The 16,313-nt window shown below is 44.6% G+C and overlaps 1 protein-coding gene across 1 annotated transcript; it reads right to left on the bottom strand.

Moving 5' to 3' along the window:
• Positions 1 to 2,338: 2,338 nt before the first annotated feature.
• Positions 2,339 to 16,271, bottom strand: LOC120024123 (fasciculation and elongation protein zeta-2-like). The gene is made up of 8 exons (XM_038968272.1): positions 15,860 to 16,271; positions 13,019 to 13,127; positions 10,012 to 10,128; positions 9,746 to 9,887; positions 9,148 to 9,413; positions 6,103 to 6,178; positions 5,905 to 5,970; positions 2,339 to 5,069 (listed from the first exon to the last, which is right to left on the bottom strand). The coding sequence occupies exons 1-8, from the start codon at positions 16,162 to 16,164 to the stop codon at positions 5,053 to 5,055; spliced, it is 1,098 nt and encodes a 365-aa protein (XP_038824200.1). The 5' UTR covers positions 16,165 to 16,271; the 3' UTR covers positions 2,339 to 5,052.
• Positions 16,272 to 16,313: the final 42 nt, after the last annotated feature.

Genomic DNA, 16,313 nt, shown 5'->3' with positions numbered 1-16,313 from the left:
ACAGCAGTGGGTCAGTAAGAGATGGTTGGATGAGAGAGGCTGCTTAAGGAGTGCGATCAGAGAGGGATAGAAAATAGGCCACGCCAACAAGTGCGTCTCCAGTTACCTGGTTATCTCATCTCTCTCACTGTGTGATCACCTTTCTAAAAAGAGTGTTGACTTGGGCCCATTACCTTGAGCTGTAGCCCCTAGAACTCAGAGTAAGCCTGGGACACAAAGGCATTTACTGATAAAGAGACCATTAGTACACAGAAAGAAACAGCTATATAAAGACAATGAGTAGGTTTGTCCCAGACGTGATAGTGGCGGGTGCATGACGTCTTTAGGATTGAAGAATCAGACAGCAAGTTGGATATTATTCCCAATTAAACAGGTTCAACTGCTGTACACTTGTGTTGCCTCCGTTCCTCTTACCCGTCCCTCTCCCCCTCTAGATCAGGTGGAGCCCACTCCTCCCGGTGGGGAGCGGGCGGAGGGGGGTAACGGGGACGGGTCTCTTTTCTACAGGGAGCTGTGGTTCATTGTGCTGATGACAGGGGTAGCCCTGGTGGTTCTAGCTATCGTTCTGGGGATCATCCTGCACAAGGCCCTGAAAAGAACCCCCTTTACTAGAGAGCGCCCCCCTCTGGTGGCCCTGCCCATGCAGAAGAGGAGCCCCATGGCCGTGTATCCCCCCAGCGACTCCTACCTGGTGAGACGGCCCAACTGGGTATGTGGGAACATCCTATGAAAGAGATGGGTCATTCAACTTTAATGATGCTTTCACTTTCATAGCATATAGAAATTAACTTTATTCCGATGAGTTTGCATACAACATGGTGGAATATTTTATCTCAGATGGGGTTTATTCGGACTATTTCAGTGGAAAACATGATATGTGTCAAATGTCTCGCTCTGTAACACATTCTCTCTCCTCTCAGTTTGACACAGTGCCCAACACAACAAGCTCCTCCAACAGTGTCACACTCAAAGGGTTCACCATGCACCTGGAGGTTAGAGACCAGGCAGGCACAGGGAGAATCTCAACTGCATACTCCCCGCGTCCTCTCTCCTCCTTCTCAACACCCATTAGATGAGAAAGCCAGAGGTTCCTCCCCTCTGATCTTCTCCAATGGGTTTTGATGAGAGGACACTAGGAGTGTGCAATTGAAATTCTCCCACAGACACATACACATCTATTTTGGACAACAGTAACTTGCTGCCTTGTCTCCTATCTGTGCCCCAAGGGAGTGGAGGACAGTAAGTTTTGGGCAAGTGGCGACGCCCCTCCGGAGGGTGAGCTGGGTATCCTTAATGTGTCCAGCCTCCACGTCTCCGCTATCCATGGCTCTGCCCACTCCCAGAATTCTCTGCGGCGCAGTGTGAGCCAGATGATGGACAGGAAGTCGCTGACAGGGGAGGAGGAAGTGTGGGACTCTCACATTCAAGGCCACGACAGCGGGATGGTGAGACACCCCGAAATGTAGGCCCTGCTTAGAGGACGTTTCTTTCTTCTTTGTTTATTATTAACTCCTCCTTTCTCCCCCTTTCCATCCATCATCCTTCTTCCACCAGTTTATGGAGGACGAGGAGTTTGTCGACACTATTAAAGGCTTCAGCACGGTGCGGAAGGAACACACCATGTTTACCGACACTAACCTGTGACCTGCTGTGACCTTTGAAGTCCACCCCTCACCTTGTCAGATCAGACAGGTCGACTGGAGGGGCAGCCCCTCACAAAGGGAGGTCGGAGGGGTACACAAAGCAAGTCATAGACATTCACTAATAACATCCTATTTGACTATGACTGCAACCGACCTACCAAACAGCACTCTTGGATTAAATAAAAAAATGGAATACAAAAAATAAGTGCAAATATGACTAACTGAAGATAATCTAAGAAAAGGACTTGTCTTGCGAGCCAGGCTATTTGATCATAATTCAGGGACAGAAATGTAGGGACAGAAATGTCGCCATGAAAGAGAAGACGCCCGATGAGGTAGAGGAACTGATAGAGAGATAAACCGTTTCACTGAGAACATTTCCCTGTCTCAATGAGCAGTATCAAGGCATCCATTTATATTGAAATTTGTTTTGGGATTTCTTATAGCTACACTGACCTAAAATACAAAGAGAACAGTGTTTTCATTTTATATAAACATATTTGTATATTGACTTGCTGTTTCTCTGAATGTAAGAATGCCTTTTGATAAGTCGCTGCACAATTTCTGTGTACAGATTGTATCTAATAAAAGTGTGGACGAATTTATTTTTGATAGTAACTTAAGAGTAAAAAGGTGATTTAATACCAATTATTGATCATGGATGCACCCTACAAACCAATAGCATGACACCAAAGTAAAGTCAACATATCATCATTTTATTTGAAATGAGCTCCAGATGCAATTCTGGCCCAAAAAGTTTGTACCACTAGTCAATAATATGGTTACAAAACAAAAACACTTACCCAATAAATTTATGTACTGTAGTACCACATGACAAGACAAGTAAACATAAAAACCCCAAATGGGAGAAGTATAGTGCATTAAAAATAAATGAGATTGTAAATGCCTGAAATTTTGGGTATGTATAAAGGCAGCCTTTTTTTGTTGCTTGTGTTTATATAAATATAAATCTCTAGATAAAGTGTGGATATACGCTGATATGTTTGCTAAAATAGAGGGACCAGGCGACGAAAGGGGCAGAGCTTCATCCGAGTCAACAACCTTCTCTGATCTCCGTGACAACGCCGTGCCGCTCCAAGACAACCCAAATTATACTACTCAATTTGACTCCAGTTTCAAGGAGCCCAAACCCCACCCTAGCTAGTATATATTTCAGTTCGGCTTAACTTTCTCATTGCAATGTGGTTCAATGCTAAGGATTCCTTTAGTGTGACATTATTGCTTACCATTCATTTGATTTATCTGAAGTAAAAGTAGATAAAAGTGCATGCAGCACATGCTAGGGGTTGTGAATGCTTTTGAAGCTTGCTACAATTGAAAGATAGTTGCATGTGATTCTGTACAGTACCTAGAGGTCTGCTGGCTTCCCTTACTAAAGAAATCTACCTTCGAAGACATTCAACTGAAACCCATTACCTCGTCACGACACTTTGATCCAGGGAAAAGCTTCCATTAGACACCATGATTCGACTTCTAATAGCGAGGACAGAACTGGCACTACCGTGGACTTCTTACCTGGGATGTCTAGTTGCTGTCTATAGGTGTCAGGCGGCTTCTAAATACTTCGTTACTACAACAGTAGTTTTACTATAGAGTTCCTACAACAACCACTTAGCTAGGTCTTCAGGTTCTAGCCTATACTTATCTGTAGCCTTATCAATCACTGATGTCATTATACTACTACATGGCTACTCAAGCTGCAGGATGCTGGGCTTGCTAATGTTAAAACATTATCCCCCAAGCATGGAGTAACAACATCGCCACTCTTCATCCTAACGCAATCCATAATCCTCTACTACTGTGGAACCACTGCTCTGGGTGTAGAGTAGTGGTAGACTGGACCTGATCGGTTTGTGTGCGACTGCAATTATTGTGCACTGAGCTTAGTTACCTGCTGACGATTTGACAGGATTGTGGCGTACCAAGCATAGCGTTGCTATGACAGATAGTGCTGATGAAGGTTGGCAGTTGTGGATGTAGACAAGAGGTTATAGAAATGTTGGTGTTTGAAGGCTCTCTCCTGTCTTTGAACAGAAACCTCCCTACCTCCGTTACATTGTCTCCATAAGTACATACAACGATTTTGTGTTCTACTACTGTTTCTACATCCACTGGACAAGAACAGATCACCGACTGATTACATCATCACTTGATCCTCAACACAACATCAAAGAGTTATTGGTTTTAAAAACAACATGGTAGGATCAACTCACAGCAATTACACCATTATTTCATCATCCTAATATTAGTGTTATATCCACTGAAATACTATAATAACCCTAAACTTTCAGTACATACTAAGAGGTGAGGTATGAGGCAGGCAAGTTTACAGGGTGATGTTATAATGTAACATGTCACTAGGAGGGGTCAGAGGTTGACAGCTATTGTTTACATAACAATGGTGATGTCATAAGTGGCCACACTACTGGCAGCAAAAAGTCCCTAATTTCTCTAAAACTACAGAAAAATAAAAAGCTGTACAAGTTTGTTCTTTCGGGTTACCTTCTAACTAACTTCTGTCATTATTTTTTTTTCCCTTTTTCAAAAAGTTATCACTTAAAAATACATGTTCTATTTGTGCAATTTCCCCATTGTAGTATACAAAATAATGATTTATAACATGTCACTGGTGTAGCTCCCTAATCCTATGTACCAGCATGCAAAGACAAACTGACAGGGTTTGTGAAACGTAAAAGAGATGGGGGAAAAAAACAAGGCTTCTGAATCCCACTAATACCATAGTTTGTCAATCATTAATTGCTCTGATCCATAGGATCTCTCTGTTAAAGTGGAGAGCTCCCATTGACTGATCCCACCCATAGAGGTTCAAGAAGCCTTATTTCCCCATCCCTCCTATATACCCCAGTCAGAGGGCATTGGCCAGTCTAACAGAGGAAAGACTCATTCCAATGGTCAAGTGACTTCTCAAGAGGGGGCTCTCCTCACCCTATTTCTTACTGATGTGAAAAGACAGACCGGTGAATGTAGAGACAGGAATGAGTTTCCCCTCTCAAGTTATTTTACATTAGTGCAAACAGAGGATAGAAAATAAGTACAGAAAGCCACTTAAGACAATGGAGAGTAATACTGCCAACAGGCTAACAGAGACGCTAACGTGCAAAGAAGACAAAACTAACGTGAGATTATAGCATTAGAACATTAAAACACCTTTTTACGTGTAATTTTTAAGTGTAAGGTAAAACATCAGGTACTAAAATGTGAATCTCATAAGTCGAGGGAAAAGATGTGGCGGGGGAAAAACTCCAACAGGAAGAGTCCACCTTATTCGAGGGGTGGGGGGCTCTCCTTCCATTGGTATGTTCCAGAAATCTGCAGCTCCTGAGTGTTCCGTCAGAATGTTCTAGAACAGGGGGCTCCTCCACTAGGTCTATGTGGGACACAGCACTGCAGGGACAAGAATACACAGAAAACAGCTGTCAACCAATAAATGATCCACCAAATGAAAATATGTGCGTAAAAGAGGATTCATCGCACAGGGAGGAGAGCCACTAAGGGATGAGAGGTTTGTAAAAGAGAAAGAAGAGAGTGACTCACTTAGGTGGACAGAACAGCACTCACGTGAACAGCTCTATAGTGCTAGAAGCTTGGCGGGAAGTGGGAGTGAGCAAGAGTGTGTGTGAGTCTAGGAGGGAGTGCGTGTAAGACAGAGGGTAAGTGAATGTACACCATAGTCACAAGCACGGCGAGTATACAGCACAAACCCATTGAAGGGTGTCGTCTGGAAGGAGGTGTGTGAGGGGGCTCTTGACACTTTGCGTGTGTGTGTGTGTGTGTGTGTGTGTGTGTGTATGTATGTATGTATGTATATATACACATGTGTGTGTCTATGATTGTGTGAGTCTGTGTGCCTCACAAACCTCCACGTCCAGCCCTCTCATACCAGAGCTAGCGAGAGAGCAGCGCAGCAGAGACGAGAGGCAAGGAGGGTAAAGGTCAAGATGGAAGGCTCAGAACAACCTTGCAGGCCTAGTATGACACACTTCAGGGAACAAAGAACACACTGGAAGTAGACCCTCCTAACAAAATGTCCTAACCCTTGTGTCCTGCAGTATCTTCCTCGGGCACTAGGTGGTAGTGAGACAGTCAATCTGGACAAAAGCGCTGTTTTGAATGGGAGTAATATTTTCTCAAAGGAATTGAGTACCTTTGAGAATGTACATCGCCGTGTGTGGTCTTTTGAATGGGAGTAAGAGTTTTGTAACTGGTAGAGAATGAGTACCTTTGAGGATGTAGTCTGTTAGGAGGCTGGGTACCTTCTCACTGTCCTCCCTCATTGCATGCAAAACTGCAGGGAAGAGCATAAAAGTGATTTGGGAGTGAATATTATGGTTATAACACGGCTATTATGGCATTACAGTTAAACTTTCATGGTGACTTGCTAGTTGACAGGCAAGTGTGGTTTACGAGCAGTACTCACTCTTGGTGAGGATCTGAAGGTCTTCCACAGAGGGGGAGCCAGCCTTCTTCTCATAGGGGATAACTGTGGTCAGATACTGAGAGAGAGAGAGAGAGAAACCCGTCACAAACACAGAACGAGAGGAGAGGGAGGGAGTACAAGACACAGGAGAGGGAAGGCAGAGGATAGAGGGAAGACCCAGGAGAGAGGGAAGGCAGAGGAGAGAGGGAAGGCAGAGGAGAGAGGGGGGATGAAAAAGGAAAAGGTTTAACACAAAGAAAAGGAGAAAACTGCACCATGATACAAGAGAAACTGAGAATTATGGGAATAACAACTAATAAAAAGACAAACAGAAGAAAAAAAACTCGTAACAGGTATGTACACTCAGTGGACCGTTTATTAGGTACACCACCCCATTCACAAAAATGGTTTGCTCCTACAGACATTGAGTCACATTGCCGTGGCATGTTATATAAAGCAGGCAGACAGGCATCCAGTTACTGTTCCATTGAATGCTAGAAATGGGCAAAATGAGTGACCTAAGCGACTGAGCGTGGTATAATCGTTGGCGCCCGGCACACTGGTTCCAGTACTTCAGAAACGGCCGGCCTCCTGGGCTTTTCACACACAACAGTTTCTAGGGAGATGCAGAACAGCATCTCGGAACGCACAACTCGTCGGTCCTTGTCTTGGATGGGCTATTGCAGCAGATGACCACACAGGGTTCCACTCCTATCAGCTAAAAACAAGAAGAAGCGGCCCGAGTGGGCGCACGATCACAAACATTGGACAATTGAGGAGTGGAAAAACATCGCCCGGTCTGACAAATCCCGTTTTTTGTTGCGTCATGCTGATGGAAGAGTCAGGATTTGGCGTAAGCAGCACAAGTCCATGGCCACATCCTGCCTGGTGTCAACGGTACAGGCTGGTGGTGGTGGTGTAATGGTGTGGGGAATGTTTTCCTGGCACACGTTAGGTACCTTGATACCAATTGAGCAACACTTGAACGCCAGCCCTGAAGAATTTAGGCTGTTCTGGAGGCAAAGGGGGTACTATATGTACTATATGGGTGTACCTAATAAGCTGGCCACTTAGTGTATATTTCAACACTACAAACAACTTAAGAACTCGAGTATTAAAACCTTACCATCACCATTTGTATTTGCCTGACTACTCAAAATGAATTATTCCACTGCTCTATCGTTCGCTACATACTTCAGTCAGAGACTGCCATCGTTAAAGTCGTGTGTGTGGTGACGTCAAAATGAGGGGTGTTGTACAAAACAATGTCATTAGCGATTGGATCATCTCTAACCAATCAGAGTATCAAAGCCAATGACACATTTTCAAAACCTAGCTTTACTCGTGTGTTCTGGCTCTTGCCCAACCCATCGGTTTCTGGGACCAATCAGAATGGTTAGAATGTGTTTGCGTTCTAGAAATCGTCAGGGAGACACTCAGATCCAGACTCATTGCGGAGTAGAAACTAACTACCGTGGGCGTGGCGTATCATTTGGCCAGAGCAAGGAGTTTGGGCAGCCAGGCAATACTTGCATTTGTTCCAAGTCAAGAAACAGATTATTTGTGAGAGCGAGAGAGTCATTGGTCAACTGATCGGAAGCTCCTAGTTCCCAGTGGGAAATTTCACTTGAATGACCCTCCAAGTCAGAATTGCAAGTGGGAAACTCAGAATATGTTGTTACCCGAGTTGCGACGTTTCACCACTGACCTTTTCAACCAAGAGATGTCAACAAATCAGTTTTTGACATTTACAACCTTATCAATATGGAGAATGCTAGTTTAACCATATGTCAATGTTACACAAGCTAGCTAACTTTATTATTAGCAATGTACAATCTTATTGGTTAAAGAATTGTTCCAACTTCAAAAAGGCACGTGAGCACAATGTCGGACTTAGGACTTCCCATTTCCCACGAGCACACCCATAGTAATAGGGGAACGCTTGTTTGCAGGGAATAAAGAGCACACTATTGGATGATTCAGCATCAAGTTCCTGCCAATCCCAAGACACAACGCTCAGTTCAACAAACAGGACCACCCATACGTAAAAATGTATGCACGCATGACTAAGTTGCTTTGGATAAAACAGTCTGCTAAATGGCATATATTATTATATATTACAGTATACTACAGGAAAATCATAGGAAACAAAAGAGACACAAAAAGAGAAGGATATGAAAGCAGAGAAGCAGAGATGCTTAATTTGTATTTGATGGACACAGAATGAGCCAGAGGATAAGACAGCAGAGGGCTTAAGAAATAGTATAAAAAACTGAAAAAGAAAGATGGTAAAATAAAGAGAACATGTTGAGAACACAGTAGCAGCAAAAGCTGTAGAGAAAAGAACTGTCAAATTTTGGGGGGAAACTGAAAAAAAAGAGGACGGGTAGCTAGAGAGAGGGGGGCACCTGTTTGTCCCCTCCTGTGCTGCCGAAAGTTTGACGGAGGCCGTTCTGAATGACAGTGGAGAGTCCCTCCATAGTGAAGAGCTAGAAGAAGGAAGCGGAAGGAGGGAGAGAGAGATAAAACTACCAAAGAATGAGAAACCCTCCAAAAAGACATGAGCACTCCAGAGAGCAGGAGAGGGGTATAGAGCTGGATTCAACCCTCTATCGTTTTAGGTTCTGAAAAGGACAGATTATCCACACGGAAGATCAACAGTTCAGAATGGACAAAAACAATGGCAGGATGAAGTCAGACCGCCAGGTTGCTTTATTTGACATTCCTGTTTTCAGCTGGTGTTTACTAAGACATGTCAAAATGTCACCATGTACATAGGAACTAGCTGACTGTAGAATAAAGCGTAAGGGCAGAGACCCAACAGGGTCTGCAGGGTGAGTGTGGCAGGAGTTAGTACAGCACTGCAGGGTGTGTTTTGTTGCTTTTCCATGCATGTGCATTCCCCCCATAGTTTCCAGTGCATGCATCTTCCCTTGTGGTGCGTGTATGAATGAGGGAGTGTCCACAACACACATATCTATACGCGCATGTCTGCATCACAACATGCATTATATGGATCTCAATGTATACATCTGTCTCTCTCACCGTCCCAGGAATGTGTGTCCTGTCTGCCCTCGGAGCGCTGCCTGTGGGCCTGGTCTTCTTCTTCTGGCGGAGCAGCTCGCGGTGCTCCTTCTGCCGATTCTGCACGTCGATGAGCAGCGAGATGAAGCTGTTCTTCACCTCCTTCTCAAAGTCCAGCTCGTCCCTCAGGGCCAGGGCCTGGATCAGCTCCTCACTGTAGCGCCTGATGGCAGTCTCCACCTCCTCCAAGGCCTCGCTCAGCTCTGAGACTGACAGACGATGCAGGCCTGACAGACGACGCAGAACATACCAACACATACTTAAACAGGGCTTGACAAATCACATTTACACATGGGGGGGTATCACATACTAACATACACTTACAAGGTCAGTCACAGATGTTTGCATTAAGCCTTGATTTGATGTGCATTTACAAGTTACATAACAAACATGCAGCAATTGCTGTCCAGTTGTATCTAATATCTATTACGTAACAATGCTACTGTGAGCCTGTATCTGCTGTTCAGTTGTATATATGTACGGGTTGTAAAAATTAGCTGGAAGGAGCTGTTAACACTTGAGTTGTTAGGGATTTATATGAGAGTTAGGAGTAACTCACGGTCCTCATAGCTGGTGTTAGAGCTGGAGCGTTTGAGGTTGCTGAGGTCTTGGGAGAGCATGGACAGGTCTGACTGGGACGGGCTCTCATCATCCTCTGGGTCTGGAGACTCTTCCATCAGCTCCTCAATCTCCTCGATCACCTGCAACAAACAAACAAACACACACACACATGGTTATGTGTTATGGGTGTGGCTTTGTAAGTAGGAGTGTGTAAGGTGTATTTGAGACGTGACAGAAAGAGAGAGCGAGTGTGTGTGTGTGTACCTGCTCGACGGTGAAGAGTGGCTCGTCGTTGATGCAGGACACGATGATGGAGTGCATGTCCATCTGTTCCCTCAGCTCCTCATCATCAGACAGGTCAAGTGGCATGTTGTCCAGCTTCTGTCCATCACAGAGAGAGGGAGCAGAGAAACAGAGAGAGATGGAGAGAGAGCAAAAAAGGGGGATGCAGTCAGCTTGGTGGGGAGGTGCTAGGGCGATATATATATATATATATAAAATGTATTCTAGCATGATATTCCAAATGCCTGTATTTTTGTTAATGTCCACTTGTTCTCATATTGTCTTTTTGGTCTCGTCTCCTTCGCTCCTTCTGCGCAGTGCACCTTCCCATTTACACACACGCCAAGCCCCTCCCAAAAATGAGAGATCCCTTGTTCCTCTCTGACAAGCTGGTTCAACTCACAATGTGCATTTGAGGTTTGGTCCAACAGAATGGGTCATATGGTCACCAAAACACATGGAGACATTATTTTACTGTAATAGAGAGAAGTAACCCTCTCTAACTATATCATTTTTATATGTCTCTACTCCTTATACTGCACACAGAGCAGACACTACTAAAACACGAATATCAATAAACGTTGATTTGGGAAATGTATGCTCAGTTTGTTGTGTGTGGAATTGCGTTACCACGTACCACTAGCAGCATTTTAGCCAAAGACTGCTTTACTAGCTGTCTATTCTGTGTTTTATAAATCTGCAATAAGCATAAAACAATTATATAAGGAATTGTCATCTCGTTCTCATTAATGAGAAATAAGGCAGGCCACTTGATTTCAACATCTGAACAAAGTGGACAGGCTAGCACGCTGTTCAAACAGTTGGAGACGGACAGAAGGGTGTGTTCATAACAATTCAACTGTTCTACCTTGTTAGATAGAAAATAGATCCAAGTTGGCTACATTTGAAATATAAAACTTAGCTGGCTAGTCACTAGCACGTAGGCTTGTGCTTGAGAGCTGGTTTATGAGATTTGTATACATTTTCTATACTGCCTGCTACAAGAAGTCATTATTAGTGAATGTGCATTATGTATGGTCCTGGTAAAATTTGTAACAAAAAGGAATTTTCATAGACTTGAATGACAGATTGAAAAAAAGCAGGTGATACTACACTGCTCAAAAAAATAAAGGGAACACTTAAACAACACAATGTAACTCCAAGTCAATCACACTTCTGTGAAATCAAACTGTCCACTTAGGAAGCAACACTGATTGACAATAAATTTCACATGCTGTTGTGCAAATGGAATAGACAAAAGGTGGAAATTATAGGCAATTAACAAGACACCCCCAATAAAGGAGTGATTCTGCAGGTGGTACCAAAGACCACTTCTCAGTTCCTATGCTTCCTGGCTGATGTTTTGGTCACTTTTGAATGCTGGCGGTGCTCTCACTCTAGTGGTAGCATGAGACGGAGTCTACAACCCACACAAGTGGCTCAGGTAGTGCAGCTCATCCAGGATGGCACATCAATGCGAGCTGTGGCAAGAAGGTTTGCTGTGTCTGTCAGCGTAGTGTCCAGAGCATGGAGGCGCTACCAGGAGACAGGCCAGTACATCAGGAGACGTGGAGGAGGCCGTAGGAGGGCAACAACCCAGCAGCAGGACCGCTACCTCCGCCTTTGAGCAGGAGGAGCACTGCCAGAGCCCTGCAAAATGACCTCCAGCAGGCCACAAATGTGCATGTGTCTGCTCAAACGGTCAGAAACAGACTCCATGAGGGTGGTATGAGGGCCCGACGTCCACAGGTGGGGGTTGTGCTTACAGCCCAACACCGTGCAGGACGTTTGGCATTTGCCAGAGAACACCAAGATTGGCAAATTCGCCACTGGCGCCCTGTGCTCTTCACAGATGAAAGCAGGTTCACACTGAGCACATGTGACAGACGTGACAGAGTCTGGAGACGCCGTGGAGAACGTTCTGCTGCCTGCAACATCCTCCAGCATGACCGGTTTGGCGGTGGGTCAGTCATGGTGTGGGGTGGCATTTCTTTGTGGGGCCGCACAGCCCTCCATGTGCTCGCCAGAGGTAGCCTGACTGCCATTAGGTACCGAGATGAGATCCTCAGAGCCCTTGTGAGACCATATGCTGACACATGCACATTTGTGGCCTGCTGGAGGTCATTTTGCAGGGCTCTGGCAGTGCTCCTCCTGCTCAAAGGCGGAGGTAGCGGTCCTGCTGCTGGGTTGTTGCCCTCCTACGGCCTCCTCCACGTCTCCTGATGTACTGGCCTGTCTCCTGGTAGCGCCTCCATGCTCTGGACACTACGCTGACAGACACAGCAAACCTTCTTGCCACAGCTCGCATTGATGTGCCATCCTGGATGAGCTGCACTACCTGAGCCACTTGTGTGGGTTGTAGACTCCGTCTCATGCTACCACTAGAGTGAAAGCACCGCCAGCATTCAAAAATGACCAAAACATCAGCCAGGAAGCATAGGAACTGAGAAGTGGTCTTTGGTACCACCTGCAGAATCACTCCTTTATTGGGGGTGTCTTGCTAATTGCCTATAATTTCCACATTTTGTCTATTCCATTTGCACAACAGCATGTGAAATTTATTGTCAATCAGTGTTGCTTCCTAAGTGGACAGTTTGATTTCACAGAAGTGTGATTGACTTGGAGTTACATTGTGTTGTTTAAGTGTTCCCTTTATTTTTTTGAGCAGTGTATTTTGATTACATTATTAGTGGGTCCTGTAGTTGTAGAAGGCTTATATTAATCCTAGGTACAATTTCACAAGCCTTCAATTCATTACATTATTGCTGACTGTTTGAAATGCAGTGTATTTGACCTTTAAAAATTGTCCAACAAAGCTTGTTTACAAAAAATATTATATATATTTTTTTTTCTTCAAACAATATACATAGATTAAAATATATATATATTTTTTTAATCGAGATGTATATTGTTTGAAAAAAATCTAGATATGATTTTTAGGCCATATATTTAAGCACTAGGAGGTGCAGACCGTGTGTGTGTGTCTTACCCTCTGCTCACAGAGATTGAGAGTGGGGAGATGCAGGGAGCGAATGTGAGAGGTCTTCCAGTCCACTGGCATCACATTGCCGTAGTTATCGGTCAGAGCATTCCACACGCTGAGGGAGGGAGAGAGGGAAAGAACGGTGAAAGAGGAATATGGTGAGGGGAATGAAGAGAATGAGAGGGTGACAAGAGAAGAGTAAGTGGGGGAGAATTAATGGAGAACAATGTGAGGTTGAAAGAGGGTGAGAAACGAGGAAGGGAGAAAGAAAGAGGAAGAAAGAGAACATTTTCATTCACAGCACACAAAAAACAACTTTCCACACTGACACATCATTAGTTGGCAGTAGTTTGTCATCCTCTTTTCTCACCAGCCACCCACACACCACTTGTCTCCGTCTTTGACACAGCTCGCGTCTCTCTGCCCGCTGCTAACAGCACAGGAATCTAGCATTTCTCAATGCCAAATGTATTGTCCAAGTATTTTCTTATAAAGGGCTCTGCTTTATGCTACAGGAAAATACAGAATACATTTTCATGGACCTTTCTTCCATTTTGTACATAGAAACCGCTACACAATCGGAGTGAGCATGTGTAAGATACATGCGAGGAAGAGAATATGTTTGGCGTAAGATACATGCGAGTATGAGTGTGTGTGTGCGTCTGTCTGACCCTGACTGCTGCGAGCAATGTGAGGATGGGCATTGTGAACCCACGCGTCAGATAGGCTTTGCATCAGAGAGATTGCTGCCCACACACTCCAATGAATAGACATGTGTTATTCGCATAACCCCACTCTCTCCCTCCCTCTTGCTCTCTCACTAACACAGCATTATTACCATTAACAACATACAGTTTTGGGATAGGTTCCCTAAAAATGGGGCAATGCCGGCAGGAACCGCTTTGGCCCCGTCTCTGTCACCCTTTGATCATGGCATTGCTATTCTCAACAATGCACACACCCTGCATAAAACAAGCCTCTCTGTGGCCAGTGGGTCTATGTAGCTTCATGAGTAGTTCTCCTTCTGTCCTCCTATGCCAAGGGAAGTTGATCCTGAAACTTTTCCCAAAAGCACATTAGGGAATATAAAACACACACACTCCTTCCAGTCTTCCTGTCATCCTCGCTGTGTGTCTCTGCATGGAGCTAGGCCATTAGCCAACTACAGAGCTAGTTAGGAGTCAAGGCATGTCCTCCAAATGAGCAGTCACTCATGAAAGGACTCCGCTGCCCTCAGTGCACTGCTCTTTCTGTCCAAACTCCCCCCTCCACTTCCCTCACACACATCCTCCACACCCTGGTCCCAATAGCGGCACTGCAAAACTAGGTCTGTGTGTACTGTGTATACATGTTCTCTCTCTGTGTGTGTGTATTTATGCGTGAATTCAATTCATTCTTTCCCTGGAAATTGATATTATGAACAAAGCGGAGCTGACATCGTCAAGGTTGTATCTGTATTGAGTGAGACAGCCCAGGAGACCATTTTAGGGAGATGACACTGGCTGTTCTGTAGTCAGAGCATGCTGATGAGTCATACATAGACCAACATTACAGGCTAACAGATCCTCTGCCATCTCCACAAGTCTTTATTATAGTGATAGCCTAGCTACCTTTGTTATAGCATGTGTTACTTAAGCAATAAGGCCCGAGGGGGTGTGGTATATGGCCAATATACCACAGCTAAGGGCTGTTCTTACACAACGCATCCCGGAGTGCCTGGATACAGCCCTTTGCCGTGGTATATTGGCCACATACCACAAACCCTGAGGTGCCTTATTGCTATTATAAACTGGTTACCAACATAATTAGAACAGTAAAAACAAATTTGTCATACCCATGGTATATGGTCTGATATACCACATCTTTCAGCCAAATCAGCATTCAGGGCTCGAACCACCTGGTTTATAATATTATAAAGACCACCATTCTAAGACAACAGGGATTGTTTAGGTTAGGCTTACATTTGGGAGTGCATTTTATTGTAAAAGGGTACAGTGTTTCCCCCAAGATTCTTTGGACCTGACTCAAAAGCAACATACAAGGCTGCCAATATCAAAAGACACGATCTCGGTGTGTGCATATGACTATGTGTAGGCTGTATGTGCGTGTATAGAGCAAGTTGAGGGGTGAAGAGGAGGGTTGAGCAGGGTTGAGCGCAGATGTCCTCTACAGATCACTGGTTTTATAAACGCTGTCCATCACATAATCTGAGCTGAAGCGTGCCCTTTCAAAAACAATTACAAAGACGTACCTCGATGTATGCGTTTCATTTGTTTAAATGTCACAATGACGATGTGGTTCATCAGCAGTGCGTCAATAGAGAACAGCCCAGACTCCCGTCTGTCCTGAGTTTAGACAGACTCAGATGACTTGAAAGTCAGTATAATAACTAGCTACAGTGCCGAAATTGGGAAAATTAATTGCAGTGCACATAGCTAATGCACGAGACACACGTAGTCTAATATTTTGAAGTAACTTATGTGAAAGGAGGGACTGTTTAGGAAATCATGCAATGCAAATATCAAGTTGTTTACAAACTAAAGTTGGGTAGCTAGCTACATTGAAAACACAGGTCAGTTAGAGTTATAGCTAAGTGCTAGAAACAATATACAAATGTAACCTCTTGAAGGCTCTGGTCTTGAAGTCCTGATTTTCTTAAGTTGCCTTTACGTGTCACGTGCATTCAACACAACCATGGCTATCTAGCTAACAACCCTGTTTTTAAATGCCTAGCTAGCAACAGGCTAACCTTAGTAATGGTAGGCTAACTAACTAGTTTAGCAAAACCAGATTTCAGATGATAGGTTAACAATGCTAAAGTAATAAAGTAGCACAATTCACACTCACTCGTCGTCCTTGAGGAAATTATCTTCTGTGATAGGTTTAATGGGGGCTATGTTTTCAGTTTCAGTGTTGTAATTTCGGAAACAAACTGTCAGCTTCTCATCGAAGTCGTGGACAAGGTCCTCCATTGATTTGAAGCTGCATATCTCCCCCGAAAAGCTGTTGTCGATGTCCGAGAAATCCTCCGCCAGGCCCGTGTCAGCCACGTTCGAGTTCAGCTGGTCTAGTCGGTTCGGCGACCCTGAGGCCGACTTGAATTCGTTGAAATCCTGCCAGTCTTCATCGAAGTGGGCTAACGGCGCCGCCATGACTACCGCAGGGACTCGGTTCGGCTGCCCTACCCCTGGATGGTGCTCTATCCTCGGCTATAACGAATGTGCCACTGATGATGATGAACATGGAGAAGACTGATGAATAAGCTAGTGGTCTCTGCCTCTGCTGACGTCACGCGTGGTGG

The sequence above is a fragment of the Salvelinus namaycush genome, chromosome 29 (assembly GCF_016432855.1).
Source record: "Salvelinus namaycush isolate Seneca chromosome 29, SaNama_1.0, whole genome shotgun sequence".
In the NCBI taxonomy this organism is placed as follows: Eukaryota; Metazoa; Chordata; class Actinopteri; order Salmoniformes; family Salmonidae; genus Salvelinus; species Salvelinus namaycush.
Note: the sequence above shows the minus strand (reverse complement) of the source record. Positions and strands in the feature narration are given on the sequence as shown.